This window comes from Columba livia, chromosome 10, assembly GCF_036013475.1.
Source record: "Columba livia isolate bColLiv1 breed racing homer chromosome 10, bColLiv1.pat.W.v2, whole genome shotgun sequence".
In the NCBI taxonomy this organism is placed as follows: Eukaryota; Metazoa; Chordata; class Aves; order Columbiformes; family Columbidae; genus Columba; species Columba livia.
In genome coordinates this window covers 12,514,542-12,534,822 of record NC_088611.1, presented here as the reverse complement: position 1 = coordinate 12,534,822, position 20,281 = coordinate 12,514,542, and the positions used below count along the sequence as shown (strand labels likewise).

The 20,281-nt window shown below is 47.4% G+C and overlaps 1 protein-coding gene and 1 long non-coding RNA gene across 2 annotated transcripts in view; both read right to left on the bottom strand.

The window, feature by feature from the left end:
- Positions 1-8,251, bottom strand: part of RYBP (RING1 and YY1 binding protein) — a 44,371-nt gene extending 36,120 nt beyond the window's left edge. The window contains exons 1-2 of the mRNA XM_065075364.1: positions 8,004-8,251; positions 6,949-7,074 (exon numbers count right to left, since the gene is read on the bottom strand). Coding sequence (XP_064931436.1) covers positions 6,949-7,074; positions 8,004-8,035 — 158 coding nt within the window. The 5' untranslated portion in view covers positions 8,036-8,251. The remainder of the gene's footprint in view (positions 1-6,948; positions 7,075-8,003) is intronic.
- Positions 8,252-10,361: 2,110 nt separating this feature from the next.
- On the bottom strand, positions 10,362-18,681 carry LOC135580458 (uncharacterized). Its single transcript, XR_010475091.1, has 3 exons — positions 17,932-18,681; positions 16,141-16,178; positions 10,362-10,798 (listed from the first exon to the last, which is right to left on the bottom strand). It is a non-coding gene; the product is annotated as an uncharacterized LOC135580458 (long non-coding RNA).
- Positions 18,682-20,281: the final 1,600 nt, after the last annotated feature.

Genomic DNA, 20,281 nt, shown 5'->3' with positions numbered 1-20,281 from the left:
CAAACAGTCCTGTAAGACGCCTTCCCTCTAGAACTATGCAGATTTCTCCTTTTACCTTGTGAAGAAGGCGACCAGTGCAAAGAGACAAAGTACAGCTGCAAGACACAGCCACAGAGAGTTTGTAAGAATCTTATTTCAGGTCAGAGCTATGCATTATGAAACTCCAGCACACCTTATGAGTGACCTACATTGTACGACTGGAACCCACTAACCTAGAGAACCACCCAAAATCCTGAAAAATAGGTCAGTGGGTTTCCTCGTGAGAAGAATTACGCAGACAAGGAGAGAGGTACATAATAAAGGCCGAGCAAAGCACATCCTTCGCCTGACGCAGGAGCGTACTGCAACCACATCTCTCACCCCGCTGCCATTTTTCTGCACACCGGCAGGACTCCCCAAAAGTGCTGTGAACTTCTGTGCTTCTCACTGAGGGACCCTGGAAGGATCTGTCTGCTCATTCAAGCCCAACAAAGCAGAAGAAAAGGAGCAGCACTGCAGCGAGGAACCAAAAGCAAAGTTGTTTAATTCATGTTGCAAACTCAAAGGGTTCTTGCAGCAGTCAAAGTACAAGTGACACCCAATTCACCCTCAGCCTGCAGCTACAGAAGGGGTATCTTGGCTACAGCACAAAAGCTGGATGTGGCCAGCCAAAATAATCCCTCCTGCCCGCAGCACATTACCTGCTCAACCTCCATCCTCATTGCTCTTGGATCCCATGTGTTGCTTACAGGGACCTCACAGTTCAGCCCAAACAGCCCCATAGCACTAGGAGCTGCTGGGGAACATTAACAGACGGCACAGGACAGTCAGCCAGGATCCCGCAGGAGCTGAGGGTGTCTGCAGGGAACCGCGCTTCACATCCACCACCTCCCTCCTCTCAGCTATTGCTCTGGTCAACACCACACACCTTTCTATTTCCAGTTCATACAACGCTGCACTTATTAGATGAACCCTTATCAATGTGCAAATACATACGCCAATCATGCAAATGCAGCAGCCCCTCCACAGCCAGCTGACGGGAACATGAAACAAACAGGGCAATTAAGAACGGCACGCAGAGAAAGTTGCTCAGCATTCCTCTGCCTACCAGTACCCCACGAGGATCTGCCAAGAGCCAGGGCCAGTATCCCAGTGGACACAATGTCTGTTTACAGCAATAAAGTTACGTGCCCTCTCCTCCTACACACACATACATACTTCGATTTAGATTTCCATCTCCCAAAAAAGCAGTCTATGGAGGAAGAGAAAAATTAATAATATCCACACTGCATATTATCAGTGACAGACTGCAACAGTGGGCATGTTAATCTATCTAATAGATCTTTATATGGTCTTCAACAAAAATCAAAGGTTGATAGTAAACACTACCACCCACAATCATTTAACCCAAACAGGCAATCCACACAAAAATAACGCACCTTAACTATGCTAAAGATTTTGCTATTTGTTTTAACAAAAAGATCTTTTTTTCCTAATAAAAAAAGCACTGCAACAGGTATCACTATTATTCATTAACAGGACCTTCAGGAACAAAAACTGGTAGAAGCAAAGAGTCACAGCAGCCACCACACTACCTACTGTGTTTGTCACTTACTGCATTTCAGGGACCCAAATTTGAGAGCCATAGCAAAGGGGTATTTCCGAGGTACTGCATGTCAATACCGAGCATCCTCCCTGCTGAGAATGATTTCTCAGAGGTGCTGAAACCCAAGAGAAATCCTGGGGTGATGGTAATGAGATCATTAATGCCAGAGCCAAACACCAACACAGAGCAAATCAGGACACAACTCTTATTTCCTTCAAGCAGATAATATCTGATCTGAAGCCGAACAACTTCATCTGCTCAGATGAGGTCTCACAGACTAACTCTAGGCTAGTTAAAAAAAATAACTGTACTGTGAATCTGCACCAGTGGTCAGATGATAATGGATAAATACCCCAAGTCACATGGCCGAAGCACTTGGGATTCAGCAATACAAGTCATGAATTCAAACTTAGCTTATCAAACCACAGCCCCAGAATTTGGGGCTGGCTGTGAACCATGAGCATTACTTGTAAAACACTATGTTCGCAAAAGGCTCCTCCTGTCCTTAGCTCCCATGCCCTAGTGGGTTTGCCAGACCTAGCAAAAGTACTCCCTCCCTTACAAATTCAGAAAGTAACAGCTAATTACTTTTAGACAGTGCTGGTAAACAAGGCATGAGGCAACAGAAGTCCAAAGAACTTCCTCCGTGTGGGCAAACATTTTGCAGATAGGCATTGTGCATTCCAGCACTCAGAATTATCAAGGCAGAGTTACGCTGCTCTCATTACCCATTTACGAACCAAGGAACACTGAAGCGGAAAGATCCTCAGGACCTGGATGGCTCCATGAAGCACTGGCACCACTCCGCGCTGGAACAGACCACACTCTGCTCCACCTGATCCAACTGCCATCTAACTTCAGTGATCAATGGGAAAATAGAGACCATTTAACCATATATCTAAATGGCCAATCAGTAAAACAAATTATTCCAGAGTAAAGACAACAATGTCCTGTCCACAACAGCGTTTTCCAGACGAGTCACATACTCCATTTTTTATAGAAAATGACCCAATTAAAGGCCAGCTATGATGTTAAATAAAACCCACCTTAATGCAGATGGAAGCTATTTAGCTTGAAAGAACTGAATAAAACCACTTTGCTTCCAACCTAGGCCACATTTACACACCAAAGCAAGCATTTTTAGAAGAACAGTCCTGCAAATACATGGCAAATAAGCAAGGCATGTATTAGTTGTACAGAGGTAGAGATCATGAGCCTGATTCCTCATTCCAGGAATAGCAGGACTATCTGGTGTCTATTCTGGTCAGCCCAGCTCGCATGCAGAAGAGAATATTTTTCAATGGTGTCATGGACAGTAGTTTACATCCTACAAGGTGCTAGCTTAGATCCTGTGAACATGCAGAGGAATTCCTGGAGAACTGAAGGGGAACAAAGGCCAGTATCTATCTGAGACACCTGTTCCACACAAGAGAAAATTCATATTAAAATTACTATTAATAGTTTCAGCTCGGCCTCCCCTCCAAAAATAAGGATGGCAAGAGCAAAGCATTGCTGACATGGACTCCTTGAGCACTCCACAATGAAACATAAGTTCAAATGACCTGATGCAAACTCCAAACCATGCACTTCAGGCATGCAGGTATTACCAACAAATACAACAGAAATGCTTATATAGACTACAACTTGTTAATTTTGTACTAAGAAGTCCCATTGTTTTGTTAATTTTCATGTCAGACATCCAGTTGTTGCTCTTGCATCTTCCACTGGCTTTTTTTAGTGCATTTCTCTGTAATTAAGGCACATTCATGATAGAGGATGTGAAATTCAGACAAGAAAAGCACTAATCCTAAAGTTGGAGAAAAATTATCAACAGAGAAGCTCCACTGCACCAGTTGGGGAGGGGGAAATATTCTCCTTCACAATGATGTCTGATAGCAATCCCACACAGAAACACTGCATGGCCGTGCCTGGGAGGAGAGAGGAAGCTACAAGAAGAAGTGTACAGGAACATAACATATGTAAAGCATCAGACAGCCAAAGGGGAAGAGGAGCAAGAATACCACTAAAAAAAACAAATGGAAACAGGGAGCCATTGCCTACCCTCAAACAGGAACACAGCCCCCGTAATGGGAAATACAAGGCCAAATTCTACCCTCACATTCCTAGGAAATCCAAAGTAAACTTTCTTTCCACGTTTGAAGAAGTAATGGATATCGGAAGGGAACACGTGTCTGTGGAGCAAACTTCCAAGCAAAAGTTTTAATTCAAGGCTTCTCCTGTGTGCAGGTGCTGGTGGGGCTACACCAGAGCAGACCACAAGAGCCGCAGGACATAGGTGGAGGTGGTGGCCAGTACCAGTTCCCTGCAACGTAACACCAATACAAAAACCTCCAAAAAGAAAGAAAGTATCATACACCTCAGCAAACACATCACCATTGTTCACTCCCAGGCTAGCCAGTTAAATCACTGTCTCGCCCAACTGAACGTTGTGTCGAACAGAGTTTGTATCTTTGCCATGATCCTCACAGAAGGAAAATCGTAGAAAAACTCAACATGCTTGCTTAATAATAAAGCTTAACCATAAAATAGCAAGAACAAACTTGAGGAAAAGGAGTTAGTGACATACTATAATAAATCCAGTATTCAAGTAAGAACTACAGGTTTAATGTAATCTCTGCATCCCAATTCTCTTGAGGTGGATTTGACCTCATTTTTATTTGAAAGTGCAACTGAAATATTTATAAACAGCCCCTTGCAAAAGCATTCAGGTATAGTTTAACTGTTCAGCATCTACAGATATTTTGATTTGGTACATCAACTCTAAAACTCACTGTGTGTGAAGCTCCTTTTATGAGATCCTAGGGAAAGGGGATAGTTAGATCTGATAAAGTAAAACTTCTGACTGCTGCCAGCCACCCCTCCCACACACCAACAGGTTATATGGAGTCTGAAAAAATATACACACAGCAAGAATTAGTTAACATCCTAACCAGTTCTCAAATCAGAGTATAGTCATCAGCCAAAGTAAATTCTACAGCAAATAACTGGCTTCACAGTTGAGAGGGGGCAGGGAATAGGTCATCCCAAATCTTAATAAAAAAAACTGGGCATACTGTAATTGCACATCGTAATTTCATGAAAGCCAGTTACCTCACCACGTCTATGACGTCTGCCTTTCACTACTTTGTTTTTTTAAAAAGTGAGTTTGATAAATTTCCAATAAGTGTTATTGAAGCCTTAATGAAGCAAGGCAGTTTTAAATGTGGAAAAATGTCATCAACTTGTCAAATTGCAACTTAAAAGTCAAGCTCATCAGACACCTTATATTTCAAGTAATAAATTATCAATCATAACTCATTAAGTCTTGTTACATCAGTCATTTATTTTTAAAATTCTGAAGAATTTCCCTGGCATTGACTCATACGTCACATACTGTAACACTCAAAGAAATACCACAACAAAGAACTCTGACCTCCCAGGTCTTCTCAACATAAGACGCTCACTCACAGCATTCAATCACTCCTGCTTGCAGTAATATTTATTCATAAACGATATAAATATGCAAGAAGACATGATGGTTCATTGAATATTTTAAATACTTTCTCAAATTCTACAAACAAAAGCAATTTAAAAAGCAGCAAAAATGAATAGAAAGCTGATGAATTAAATGAATTAAAATTAGAAGCCATTCATAAGGTTTCATTAAAAGCTAAGCAGAAGTACAATGTTCCAGACCCGAGGATCACATCTGCAAGGTTACAGCTCTTAACCTGAAATACCAAGTGCTATCCCTCTTAAGGGTCCCTTAAAAGGCAAAACATCCTGCTACCTCAACCAACAGTCTGAAAATTATCCTTACAAATAAAAGTAAGGGCATGTGAGAGAAAGCTGCTGCTCTCAGAATGAACATCAGGATGGTGGCCAAATGAAAATGATTAAGTCTGATATAAGATCCAACACATATGAGCTCCTGCATCCCATTAAGACTCTCCCGCAAACACCCATGCACATGCTTGATGTGACACTGTGAGAACTGGCGGTGACTACAAGGCTACGCACTGTAGTAGCACAGCTAAACACCAGGCAACTGTAGGATCAACGTGTTTCACCTGAGCCAACGGGGAAGCCAAGGAAACAGAAAAGCACAGAAATCCGTGGAAGTTCAGTTGCACAAGAAAACAAGATCGAATGAGTGAAAACTCTATGCGCATACAGAACACGGCTGTCCCGAAAGCTCAAGCTCACTCAGTGCTATTTAAAATTGTTTTAAGTTCAAGACCTCTGCATGTTTTGTTAAAAGCCCAGAGATACTTGTAAGCAATGTTGCATTGTAGAACACACAGTGAAGTACCACAGAACCCTGTTGCTGTAACTCAGTTTCAATGGCCCAAAAGCATGCTCTCCTTTAAAAATGTAGGCACTTCACATTGTCTAAAACACAGCGTGAACAATAACCAATCGGACACGTTTTCACCTCCTTTGTCAATCAAGTCAAGACAGCCAAGTCATGCAAACAGCCTGCTGATGAGAGCATCGCAATGCAATGCTTCATTCAAAGGAGGAAAACGATGCCTTTCACAATGGCAATCTTACGGACTAGTTCCTTGGCAGAGCAGAGCAACTCAAATCAGGAGATACAATATGAACAAAATCAGAAGTCAACGTGGTAGAACATCAGAAAGAGAAAGAAAAGGCAAGGCACAACATGCTTGCTTTAGCGACAACTTATATTCCCGGAATAAACTTTCTGAATCCATTTACTGGGAGAGCGCAAGTTTTTGGGTGTTGTTTTTTTTTTTAAGATCAAATTAACTACTGTATGTCAGCTTCACCATCTCAAAGACTTCCACAGTTACTCAGCACAAGGCAATCCGAGAGACCTGACAGCTAAAGCTTTCAAGCAATCTGCACCATTCCCACACTGAGCACAAAGCCGATTCCTTTTGGATGACAACAGACACAGAGAGATCAACATCTCAGGAATGGAGTTGTTGTTCTCCTGGCATCTTTAGTTTCAGCCATTTCCTTCCTCGCTTCTTAATCCTCAATCATTTCTACTCCTGTAGAAAGCACAGGCAAATCTCCACCCAAAACACAGAAAAATCATCTGCTCCAAACCATAGCTAAAACATTTCTGGCTACTTATGGATCTTCAGAGGTCCTTCACACATCAGCAACAAAAAAAGTACAGAACAACAAAAAGAAACGTGTCTTCCAGCTCTGATTAAAGCCCTTAAAATAGAATTTTTAAAATCGACAAGCCTTTTAATGGAGACAGAAGGGACTCCATGGAAGGGAGCGGGGTACAACCAGCTGATATCCCGGCAAAAGCAAAAAAAAACATCAACAAGTCGGCGCAGGGCAGCACGAAGCAGAAGCCGCCTTGAAAGGCGCGGACGTACCTTGTGGAGGTGCCTTTCCTGACATCGCAGATGCTGCACTTGAAGGCTTCGGCGCTGTTCCTGAAGGTGCACACACTACAATCCCAAAAGCCTTCATCGGCTGCAGGTTTGGCTTGCCTTTTCGGCCTTGAGGAGGGGGAGGGAGAGGGGAAGAGTGTGTGTACGTGTGTGTTTGGGGAGGAGGAGAGAGGCGGCGGGAGAAGGAGGAGGAAGAGGAGGAGGAGAGAAAGAAAACACACACGTAAGAAACCATGTTACAGAGCCCCGAAACCAAGCGCCTGCTCTCACCGCCGCTCTCCTCCCGCGCCCGGGAACAGCCGACAAACACCTACCGGGTCCGGCGCCCGGAGAGGTGCGGGGCGAGGCCGCGCTCCGCCCCCGGCCCGGCGCCGCGGGAGGGCCCAGCCGGGCCGAGCCGAGCCCGGCCGGGCCGAGCCGGCCACCTCCCCCGGCGCCCCCCGCACCGCGGCGGGGGCCGCCCCCCTCCCTCGGCGAGAGGGTGGGAGGGTGGGTGGGAGAGTTTGAAGGCTGGGAGGCGCGTTCCCTCCTCCACCTTGTTAAACCTCCCTTTGTCTGAGAGCAGCGAGTGCGCGGAGCGGGAGTGCGAGCAAGCGGAGCCGCCATGGCTGCTCTCACACCAGACCAGCCCTGGCACCGGCGGCAGGCAGGGAGACACCGGCACTCCTCCTCCCGTGCCCTTACACGCTCCCTCCATCTTAACAGCCTCCCCCCATCCCTCCCTCCCTCCCTCCCCACCCGCAGCGCTCCCCCCGCCCCGGCCCCCCGCGTACCTGGCGGGGCGGTGCGAGCACACCGCCCCCCTCCCCGCGCTCTCCCTCCATCTTAGGAGCCCCTCGCCGCCGCGCCGCCCCCCTTCCCCCGCGGCGGAGCACACGCAGCAACTACCAGCCAGGGGCCTACCCACCGCCATCCCCTCCCGCCGCGCCAGCGCCGAGCCGGGCCCGCCGCCGCCGGCGGGGCAGGCAGGGGCGGCCCCTGCCGCGCTCCCTCCATCTTAGGTGCCTCTCCCCGCTCGCCCCCGCGCCCCCGCTCACCTGGTCGGGCTCTTCTTGTCGCCCATGACCATGGATCGGGGCCGCCCCTGCCCTGCGCACAAAGAAAGAGGCGAGGCGAGGGGGAGGGGAGGGGGACGGGGCTGCCTCCGTCCAGCAGGCTCCGGCTGCTCCTCACCCCCGCGCTGCCGCTCCTGCCGCTGCCAGGCTCCGCTCCAGACTAGCAGCGCAGCCCGGCGCCCTCCCTCCTCCTCCTCCTCTCCCTCCCCGCGCCGCTCCGGCGGGCGGAGCTCACCGCCGCGCCGCGGCCAATGGGGGCGGCCCCGCCGCCAGCCCTGGCGGGGAGGAGAGCGGGGAGCGCCCCCCGCGCCGCGCCGCCTCCCCGGCGGGTCCCGCCCCCGCCCCCGGCCGGGAGCTCCTTCGGGCCGGCTCCTTCCCTCCCCTCAGCGCCGCGGGCGCTGCCCCCCGCACCGGGACCCCGCCACGAGGGGCGGGCTCCTCTCAGCCGGCGGTGGCGGGTGGCCCCTTCCTTTCCCGTCCCTTCCCCCTCAGAGGGCTCGTCGCCTGCCCGTCCCCGGGGGAGCGGGGCTGAGGGTGGCGGCGGCCCCGCCGGGGCCTGCTGCGGGCGGGAGCCCGAGAGGAGAGAGTGCGGCTGTGCGGCCCCGTCCTGCCCACGGGGCGGGAGCGGGCTCCGGAGGGGCAGCAGGTACCGGTAGCAGTCGGTACCGGTGGCAGTCGGCGGGGGACGGGGTCGCGTAGGCCCGCTCCGCCGGTCCCGCCTCGCCCCGCCGCGGCTGCGCTGGAAGTTACCTCGTAGGTTTGAGCAGCCGGGAGCAAACTCTTGCTCCGTGCCCTTTCCTCGGGCACGGGCTCCCTGTGCCTTCACCGATACCTCGGCGGCTGCCGTTATGATTTTCCTTTCGCTCCGGATCAGGTCACTAGCCTACAGAGCTGAAGGTGTTTCAGCAGCGCTGCCTTAGTCTTCCAGAAAGGCTCCCATCCATCCCTCAGTGACCTGTCAACTCCACTGAAAGCACCAGCTGTGGTTCTGCAAAAGTCGCAGGGTGACAAAAAGTTACATTGCCCAAAAAGTTGCAGTCGTGCCTCAAGCTCGACCTTCCTCCCTCTTCAAGCCTGCGGAAATGCTGGTGTTGCAGGCTGGGCAGCAATGTGCAGAGGAGAAGCCCTTGCCATCTTTGCTGAGCCACTTTTCACACAGAGTCAGCTCCTCAGCAGCAGCTGCAGGAGGAGATGGGAGCAATAAACAGCTGGGGACGGACAGGGGCAAAGAGCAATGGATAAAGACAGGAGTTGGTTCGATGGCTCCTAGCTGCACAATGCAAGCCTTGCAAAGCAGACATTCTTTCGCTGTGCTGTCCCAGTTTTTCAGTGGCGACTAAGCCAAGGTAACAGTGAAGAGCAAACTTCATGCCCAGGCAAGAAACACAGCACAGGCAGGAGGGGTGACTGTGGGCTGCCTGGGCAGTGGGGCTGCAGGGCGAGGGTGAAGATGGTCTGGTCAAAGTTAATCTACGGCTGAACACAAGAGAAAAAAAAAAAAAAAAAAAACACAAGATAAATTTTCTGCCTAAAAAGCAAGCCAATGTAAGTGTCTTAAGGCAGGATCCACTCTTACCATGGCAGGAGCAAAGCATAACCGTTTACGGCACTTTAAAGCTTAAGTCATCTGGACTCATGAGCCATAGAGGTTTTTTTTTCCCTTCCACCAATGCCCATTTTAACAGTCAAATTGTGCTGGCAGAGTCAGCTGTGTGTATTTAATAGCTGCATTAATTCACTTACCCTACCCAGGTCCCCCATCCCCACACAGGTAATTTAACCCTTGCCAACATCTCCACCATCCATTTTAACTGCGATTTGCACAGACTAAGGCTTCCAGTTACTTTTTTTCTGCACCACACAAGTTCCCGAACAATACGGCGAGAAGCAGACATACTCCAAGGGCAGAGTTAAGGTTTCACAATTATCACATGTAGGAAGTGTCATTTTCCCATCGCATCTGCTGTTTTCCAAACATTTTTGCTCTTTTAGATTACAGCAGTAACGTTTGCTTCGGGAATCTGTGTGGGAACAATAACTCCGCAGTGCTCATAGGGACTGGTAAGCACAGAGTCCTGGTGCGCAATCACTACCAGAACTTCATGGCAATGATGCTTATGGGGACAACAAGAACACCCTGTTTGGGGACAAGGTCAGTGGAGAACCTGAGAAGAAGTACAGAAAGGCAGAAACTGCTGAAATTTTAACTCAGAAGGTATGGTCTGAGTCCTGTTTTCTGCTGCAGCTGCCTCCCTTAGCTCCCCACTACCGTGCTGAACAGAGCAACAGTAACCACAGGCACAAAGTTATTGTGGAAACACCAAGGAGCTATGGCCCATTTTTAGAAAGCAATTTATCTCCTCAAAAAAAAGTTTCAGAGTTTCTGTTTTCTTTTCATAGCAAAAGTTGTTTTCTTTCCAAAAAACTACTACATCCTTTGTTATCAATTCCCCGGGAAACCTTCCTTCCTCAGCAAATAACACTTCTAAAGTCACATGTTAGAAGCTTGGCAACCCAAGTACAGCATGACTTCATTCAGTCACGTATATGCAACGGGGGATGATGATTCCAGCTTGTTAAACACTCTTCAAGCCATACTTGGGTGTCTGTACCTTCATGGATGATTCCTGGAGTAGTGAGGTGTCCACCGGTGGGCTCATGTGTTGATCCAGCTGGAGCTTTGGGGATGCTGCATCCTGCAGGCAACACTTCCCTGTTCATCCTTCCAGACATGGACACACCAAGACAGGAATTTCTGCCATTAGCAGAAATCAGGGCTGAAAATACAGTCAAACTCAGTTACAACTACCTTGGTGGCATATTTCTTTCACACAGTGGTGTTACCAAAGTGAGTTACCCCACCAGCCTCAAAATTCACCAAGGTGGTGCGGGCAGTGCACCCCACTGAGCATGTGGGGATTTTTAATGGAGTTTGGGCTCTCACATGCTTGCAAGGCAGCCATAGACAGGTCATTTAGCACTTCTTCTCATTAACTCCAGCACTCTTGACTTGCAAAGTGAAAGGAATAAATTTCTAGGCTCACACGTGAATCTGTGGCACCAGTTTTCAAACCAAAGTTATTCCAGCTAAATGTTTTAGACTCCAGGGTGCTGTTCAGTTGGTGGTAAATTCAGCAGAAGAAATTCCCACCCTTGCCTCCAGAAGATGCCACTTTCTTGGTGGTTCCACCTGTGTGCAACTCCTTGCCTGAGAGTACTGTCAACTGCAAGAGGATCTTTGTTAACCCATTGCTTTCCACCTCTTCCCTTCCCCCACTATGTGCATTTTAAATGACAAAAAAACCTTGTGAAGAGACCCTGATTGCAGATGTTTCCAGGGCATGACAAGAGACATGGCACCAGGACAGGCACGCTCACAGTGCCTGGGAGAACAGGACATGAACCTCTCGGGCCAGCCTGGCTGCCACAGCCTGTGCTGGCACCTCATTCTCAAATGGTTTTGCCCAGCAAAGCTCTGGCTGTGCCTCAGTACATCCTTCATGTCAGGTATGGAGATGTTGGGATGAGACAGATGGAACACGGTGACTCCTCTGCACCAGCTCAGCATCCCCATCCCCTTCTCCCTTGCCCAATTTGTTCTGCACCCCAGCAGCACCACAGCTGCTCCAGCTTCTTTGCTTCAGCCCCAAAAGCAGCCATCAGTCAGGACTTGCCATGGAACAGCTGCTCAGAGGCAACCCCCAAGCTACGCACCCTGGTAACAGCCTCTTCAGCACGGTGAGGCCTCCAAAACCCAGGGTGCTAGGAGCACAAGGATAATTCCCTGCACCTGGACCATGGGTATAAATGGATTTAAAAATAAATTTGAATTCTGCACACACAGCCAAAGTCAGTATTTGTGCATAGGGTTCAATGTCAAATATAAATATTAACTTTAGCTTCTCAGCCCCGTTGGTCACTGTGGTAAATATACATTTTTTTAATTTTGCATCAGATGTGCATAACTTCTCAGAAGCGACTGCTGCCCTGAACAGCCCGAAGTCTAACCTCTAGTAAATTACTTTTCTGTGGATGTAATAAGGAGTTTGTTACACAGAAGTTGGAATCAGGCTCAGGACACAGGTCTCTCTACTAGTTTAGCCAGAGCTGAAAGGGTCAGAAGTGATGCTGCTGCTGCTCTCTGGGGTAGGGAAGTTGCGTATCACCACACAATTAGCACCTTTTAGTAGAAGTGAGTGGAAAGGGAAATTAGCAATTGAGGGTAGAAATGGTGAACCAGCTACACTGGAGCACCTTAACAGCCAGGATTCATTTCGCTGTGTTGTGCTGAGGGAATTAAAAGTGTTTGGCCTCCCTAGGTTTCCAGGATGAGGAGAAGTCATCAAGGGATGGAAGAAAAAGAGGCTGTGTGAAAGCCAGCAGACTTCACACAAAGCAGCATAATGTTTGCCATACCATAAGAACATACTTGGCAAGGGAAGCAGGAGCCTATGCTCAGAAACCACAAACCAAAATACCAAACCAGAAAGCATGCATTGGCCAGAGACACTTGGTGGCCATCTAACCGCACCCCCTCTTGCTTTCAAAGCACAGCATGAGCTGCCTTCAGCTTCAGGTACTGATGCCAGTGAGAAGTCAGGAGGAAAGTACTCTTGGAAGTCTCAGCACTTGACAGTATCTTTGAAAACGTGGCTCAGACTGAGTTCAGAAGCTTTTGGGGAAAAGCGTTGTGCTAGGGATTGTGTAAACACAAAACTAGCTGATTGTTGGCTCAGGTGCCCCACAGAAACGCATGCTCTGGCAAAAGGTATTGAATTGACAAGTGTCTCGGATTAATACAGGGACACAGAGACTTTACTGATAATTGTGGGAGAGAAACAAATGGTAAGGTACAGATACCACACAGTGTACCATTTTCCAAACTTAAGTAAAGACTCAGATGTACGGTCAGATGTGATATTTTTGGCTGCGCTGGGAGCACTGGCATGGGAAAGTAGGCAAGGGATGAAGCAAGAAGAATCACGGAACTGGGAGATCGTTGGTAGAGCTCCTCAAAAAAATGCCTTGGGCTGAACGTTATTTGATATTTTCCTCAGTGACCCCATTAATAAAAGGAGGGATTGCATTAACAACCTGAAGATGAGAAGCAGAATGTCACATTGGAAGAAGAGCATAACTTTGAGAGAGAGCAAAGTGGAAATGGGATGAAATACAGTGTTACTGGCTTCGGCAGCCAGGTGCTCATAATAGAAATTTCTGACTCAGAGCAGAAGCTCATTGGCATGGCACACAGGAGGGACACCACCTGTCTCAGGTGTTTGTGTGCCACTGGCATGACTTAGCTCCTGAAAAGGCCAATATCAAGCAGTGGGTATCAGATGAAGTACCGAGTAGTAGATAAGGGGAAGCATAATTATTTTGTACAGCACACAAAAAAGATCTTGTTGGAATTACCATTCTCCAGACAATTCTCCAGTTGTAGGAAAAAAAAAATGCATTCAAGGAGGGACAAGCATGTGAAGCATTGGAGAAGAGTTTCCAGGATGGCCAGAGGAATGCAAAGCATATTTTGTGAGAGAAGTCTCTACAAACTCAACTTGCTCAACCTAGGGCAACAAAGGCTGGGAGGAGATATGACCACTCTTTAAAAAAATACACTGGGGAAGGAGGCAGCACGTTGCAGCAATAAAAGAACTAGCAGACAAGAAAGAAGAACACAACTGATCTACGTTGGATATGTGGGCTAGAAACTGGACATCTGTTTCTAACCTTCAGAGGAGCAAGGACCAGAAACAACCTCACCGTGGGAAGAGCAAAGGCAGTCAACGTAAAGATGGACCTTGGTCGCTTACAGAAGGAATCACGCAGCTCATGTGGTCCCTCCTGCCCCTGTGATCCCACCGAGGTCAGACCCTGCTGCTGTCATCAGGGTCCTGTCTCTCCCTCCTCGCCCACTCACACTAGATAAGCTGGTCTGACTTGTTTCCAGGCAAGAGATCTCAGTAGATACTCTCTCAAGGGAAGGGGAGAGGAACAAGGAGAAAAATCTTCATCCAGCTTTTGTGCCTGGAAATGGATTTCTCAAACACCCAGGGATTTCCAGTTTGCTTCTACATTTGGTATGTGTGTTCTTCCTCTGAGGAAACTTAGAACTTCCTCTATTAAGCAAAATAAGGGTATTTTCAAAGGTGTTTGGTTTTTTTTTTTTTAAGATAATCTGTTTATACATACTCTTCCATGGGCTCTTTAGAAAATAGTTTTAGAACGGAATTAGCAAGTGATCAAATGCCGACTATCAGGAACTTCAAACGACAAGCCAAAAACTTTCTATCAGAAACAGCCTGTCGAAGAACAGCGTAGTAGAAACGGGATCTGAAAGATGAGGAGCAATATGAAAGCAACAGCCAGTGCCAAGAATCTCCAGGCTCTGCAAACCCTTAAAATGCCAGACAGACAGGAGTAGAAAACAGGCTGAAAAGGTAGAGAGACATAAAAAACTCTGCACACAACAGCGTTAAATATAAAACTCGGCTGAGTAGAAAAGAAAGCCAACAAAAACTAGAGGCTCCAGCTGAACATCCTGCACACTGTATTCTACAGATAGCAAAAGCTGTGCAATTTAAATCTGTAATCCCTTCCCAAGCAAAGAGGCTTTTGCAATAACACAATCTGGATGTCACCAGCATATGAATAGGCATCTTGGGACTGCTCTGGAGAGCAGAGGTCAAAGTTTAGTGATGTATGTCGTTGTCTCCCTAATGGGTCTTATTGATTATCATCCACAGAAACAAGCAACGTTTCCAAATCTGCCTCCTCCTCCTTTGTGCTAGATGCTGGCAACCAAGAAAAAGCACCTTGATCTTCCAGCTCCACACAATTTGTAGATCACTGAAGCCTCCAACAAGGAAAAACACAAAGCTGCTGAAAAGACAAATGAAACACGGCAAGTGGAAAATGGTAAGTAGATCTGTGTAACATCTGCATTGCAATGATACGTGGGAGCAAAAAATAATATCTAATAAAATACAAAAAAAAAAAATAGGTTAACAAAGCAGGGGGTAAAGAGGAAGGGAAACCAACAAGCCATCTCAATTCAGTCACCTAAGTAAATTATGTGTTGTGGAAGGGACTGAAAAGCCCCAGTACAGATAGAGCCAAATTCACACTTGTCCAACCACAGGTATCCCAGCAAGATATCTTAAATTTTGCAGTGGAGTTGTCATATCTGTGGTACCAAATGGTGGTAATAAGTTGGTATCTTCAAAGTACAGACACAATTCTGTTGTGGAAACTTCAAGGCAAGAGCAAAAATAGAAAAATCACCAGAAGGACTTGACCAAAAGTACTAATGCTATTTTTATCTATTCTAGTGAGCACTGAGGTGGCAGCCAGCTGGCACAGTCCTGTGAGCAGAGCCATCTCAGGTAGGGCACTGGGAACCCCCTCAGGGAGAGACTAAACTGGTAAATAAGCAAGGGTAAGGGTGATTATCAGAGCTCTTCAAACTTTCTGAGTTTGCAAGATAGAGCCAGAGAAAACAGGCTCACTCTCAAGACTTGGGTAATTCCACCTCTGGCCGCTGACAGAAACTGGAAGTGGAAAAAAAAAAAACCAGACCACCAACCTGTCTACAGTATTGCAGATTCTCAGAAGAAATCCCATTTGGGTTCAGGGTTAGGAACCATCTCAGGTGCCAGTGGGGTTCTGGCTCTCTCTGGAGATGTTTGCCCACCTCCATATAGAGACACGAGGCCATTAGGGCCAACCCTACTGATGTGCTGCCTGAGATCTGTCTGTCTGCTCTGCCCGCCTTCATCCTCATCCATCTCACAGCTTGCAGGCTGAAGAGGGGCAGAGGGGGTTAGCCATGCCACTGGGCTCCCTGGGGAAGGCAGGGACCCAACACTGGTCAGCAATAGCCATTGTCCACCAGTGCCAGACACCAATTCCCAGGCTGTTCCTCACACACCCAGCACGCATAAATATGCGATGTGGAAGAGTCTGAGCACACATTCCTGCTGCCTTGTAGCGAGTCCTCCATGCAGGGCAGGGATGAAGTGGGGCTTTCTACCCATCAGAGGACATGTAGGTGGCTCTTGCTCCTGGTCCTGTGGAATATGCAGCTTGCTAGCACAGGTTATATAAGCCAGATATCTACCTGCATGTCCTCACGTTGAAAAAGATGGGTCTGCACACCTGAAAAAGAAGAAAAGTGTGTGAATATAAAGCAAAGTATAGACCGTGTCGCTGATATTGAGGCCATTTGCACAAACCATATCATCAGTAACTGCATTTACACCGCTGGACCTGTAACGACATGATCCCAGCCCCTGCCAGGGATGTCATTAGTCAGTACAAAACATAGTCATAGAACAGCAACAAGCCTGCCACAGACTCAGTTTTCTTACAGGTACAGCAAATTTGGCTTGCTGTGGGTGGTGTGAAGAGACTAGTTCCAGGCAACCAGAGATGCTGTGGTCTGTGCAGCTGCCATTATGATCACCAGCATCTGATGGGAGTGTGGCTATGCAGGACTCACCAAAAGAACAACAAAAAAGCCTCTTTTCGTACAGAGAACAGCTGAATTCCCTTCCTCCCATTTCCTTAACAGATGTCAGAAAAAAGCATGAATGGCTGCAGCTCTGTGCCTGACTTGCAGCATTCACACTTGCTGCAGAGCTGGCCCAGTGTTTCTGAACCCAGTTCTTGAAGGTGTTGCTTTTGAAAAGAAAAATACAGAGAAAGGGAAAAAGTCCTTAAACACTTAGTAGTAAACTCCTTCAAAAGAAAACTTGCTTCAAGCCAAAAAGCATCTGCCAAATTTCAGCTAAATGTAAGTTTTCACGATGCTGTAATAAACACCTCAATATGGGGGTTTCAAAATAAGAATGCTGTTACAACTTTACTCCAAGCAGTTCAAATATATATATAATATATAACTTAAAAAAAATACATATATATCAAACCACCCCAAGGAGACGTTTTATGGTGCTTCAGTTACATATTTATAAATAGAGAAAAAAACAAAATGAAAAGCCATGGATTCATCTGTTGCCCATCATCCCAGTCATGCCAGAGGATGTAGGCAGGAGCAGGACTCTCCCCAGAAACAGATCACAGGTCTGGATGCTGTTGCAGCAGATTAACCTGGGAACATTACGGGAAGAAAGAGTTTCCAGGGGAGAGAGGTGTCTATCACAGAAATGCTCTTGCAGAACTTACCTGACCATTTTATCTTCCCTAGAATCCAGCCAGCATTCCTGTGGACTTTGCAACACACATCATTGATTTCCAAGCCCAGTGCGTCCTTCCACAGCTGTAGGTGTCAGAAGGGCCCTGGGAAGTTTCTCCAACAACAGATAGTGATGGCATGAGACATTCTTTGGACTGGAAGAGTCTCAGTTCTTGACTGCTCAGATGTTGAGTCACTTTTCTTGCACTTAGGCTGGCGCATCAGGTGGGATCCCGAGAAAGCAGAGCTCCGGGTGCGAAACGTGAGCAAAACAACCTTTTCTCAGGGGCCAAGCCTGGCTGCCTGCTTTGCAGACAGCTACCGATTTGTTTTGGAATGTACAAAAATGCCCTTAAATCCCATTTAGGCATTAAGGGGAGGGGGGAAAACAAACAAGAGTGCCATATGGTAGCTTTGCAGCCCCATAGGTGTCTACAGTCCCTGAGGGGACAGCAGTCCAAAATTAATGTTGAGGTGCAGCCAGCTACAGCATCCCTGCAGAGACAATCAGTGGGACTGTGCTGCCAGGGGGACCGATGGCCTTAGGCTGGTTTTAATTCTGGGCAGCTCCCTTGTGCCATCGCCCAGAGGAAGGGTTGGGAAAGCTGCAGTGAGAGAATAACCCGTGTTTCTCCAGAAGAAGAGACCGTGTTTGGCACCAAAGCCATGAGTTAGCTAAACTTGTTCAAATAAAAGGGGGAAAAAAAAGCTACTTACGTTGTTTTCCCAGCCTCAGAGCAATATGTTTCCCTAGGATCAATTCAAACATAACATGTTGCTGTGTTCAGAGCTAAAATTAATCTTACACCAGGAAAATGAAATTAAAAAACTGAAGAGCTTACTGCATTCATTGCTAAAAAAAATTAGTCTTGTGCTGAGAGCTTCCTTTTCTACTTTCCAACTGGCCATCCTGCTTTCATTCAAGGGAAGCCCAAGTAAAAAATGTAAAATCATTTCCAGGTGGTTTTGGTTAAAGCAAACAAAGAGCCATGAATTGTGTCAGTGCCTGGTTTCAGGCATGGCAGAAGGTGGAGGGTTAGCCAGAAAGAAAGAACTGCTGCTGCTGAGATACAGCCACTGGCCTAATTAGGTGGAATAGCTATCAGCAATTCCACCTAATTAGATAATTAGATTAATTATCTAATTAACTGAGATTGTTGTTAGACAAAGGCAGGTAGAGCCTCAGAGGTGGTAAGGAAGATATCAGGGCAAGGTTACTCTGTGATTTATATTGATTTCTTTAACAGTTCAAGAACTCCCCTGGTTCCCACATTTATTTACCTTAGTCTCGCTCCTCCAGGGTTGTTCTAAAGTGATTAAAGCAAAGCAGGGAAGAAGGGGGGCTATATTTTTAAAATAGGGGGGAAAGGAATCAACACAAGTTACCCTCATTCTACTGAAGCCTCAGGACTCAGTGGAGGGGAGAAACTGGACTGGTGGGGGGATGCCTTGCAGATGAGGACTGCCTGTGTCCCCCCACTTCTTGTGCTTGGCTTTTACTGTGCATCCTCCCCACCGACCTGTTCTGGCTGCCTGGCTTGTTTGTCTTTGGGGAGAGAGACGATATATGAATTAATGATGCGCCAACACCAAACGATAGCTGTGGTCCTGGCAGATTTTTCTCCATCGCTTTTTCTTTGCTTGCAGTGCTGGTGGGAACCACAAGCCGATTAAGCAGTCCTCATTGCGGTAGACGTGGCGTAAAAGTAGCATTAGAGCATCCTGCCCCAGAGACCCGGCAGTCCTGAATACCCAAGGGCCAGCACAAGGCAGGTTTGCAAGTTTAATAAGCCAAGTCATACTCGCTCAGGCGTGAAGCTAATATTATGCCAGGCAGGCCCGGGTGGAGGAGGCACAGCTGGAGTCTCTGGCTTCCACGATTTCAGCAGCCTGCTTTGAATTTCACCACGATGGATTCAGTCCCTCAATGGAGCCCAGATTTCACGAGGCGCAGGAGGGCATGCAACCAGACCGACCCTGCCCTTCCCATCCGACATCTATTGTTAGATGCATCAAGGAATTTGACCCACTTTGGGAGTTTCTGGTGGTTTTTCACATTCCATTTGTCCTTTCTGACTAACGTTTCGAGCTCGTGTGTCACAACTCTGGCCCTGTTCCCTGTGGTGGATGTTCAGATTACTGGAAAAAGATCCAGCTGCTGTATCCCACTGGGTTTAGAGCTTCTAAGCCCTGAGTAGATCCAAGACACTACCCACACTGGGTTTTGAGGCATCCTTTCCACGTGCCAGCTGCACTTAGTGTCCTCCCTTCTCACCGAGCTTCCCTCCTCCAGCCAGTCGGTTGAATTTGGACCTTACAGGTGTTGCACACTCGCTCACACAGAAGCTTTGCAGACTACAACATAATTTCTGCAGAGGCCCATAATAAGTGCAATCAATCACAGGTAGGTTCTTCCCCATTTCAGAGCTTGGCCACAGAGCACAACAGTGTTTAGAGATCTGGAGAGCAGGACGTCCTCAGTGCAGGGCCAGCTCTCTTGCTCATCTCCCTGCAGTAATCCTCACAAATCAGCCGTGAGGCAAAAGAAAATGGTTTACACGCCTTGTCAAGAGCTCAAAGGTGACTTATGGTTTATGTTCACTAGCTTTGGTTGGTCCCACAGCTAAACCAGCCCCTTCCCACTACAAATGCCTCACCATTGCTTCCCCTAGCTTCTCCTGTGCACCTCTGAGGCTTCTCTTTCATATGCCCTCATAACACTCAACTTCTTTGTTGAGACTTAATACCTGTCTATAATAATAGCTTAATAACTTTATAATAGCTCCATCCTGTCTCCTGAGAGGTACAGAAATAAACCTGTCTTTCCTAATTGCAGAGACGATGTTAACAGATATGATATTGGTCAAACCAGAACCATTAAAATTCTAAGCACCCATTGTCCCTGCACTGGTGAGTGTGCCTTGGCATCATTTTCAGCAAGATGCTCCACCCAGGCCTTACCTGCATCCCACAGCAGAGCACAGGACAGCACGCTGCAGAGTGTAAATGTCACACTGATGCCTTGCACACCGTGTGGGGCTGGACAGGCTGTGCCTGTCTAGGTGTT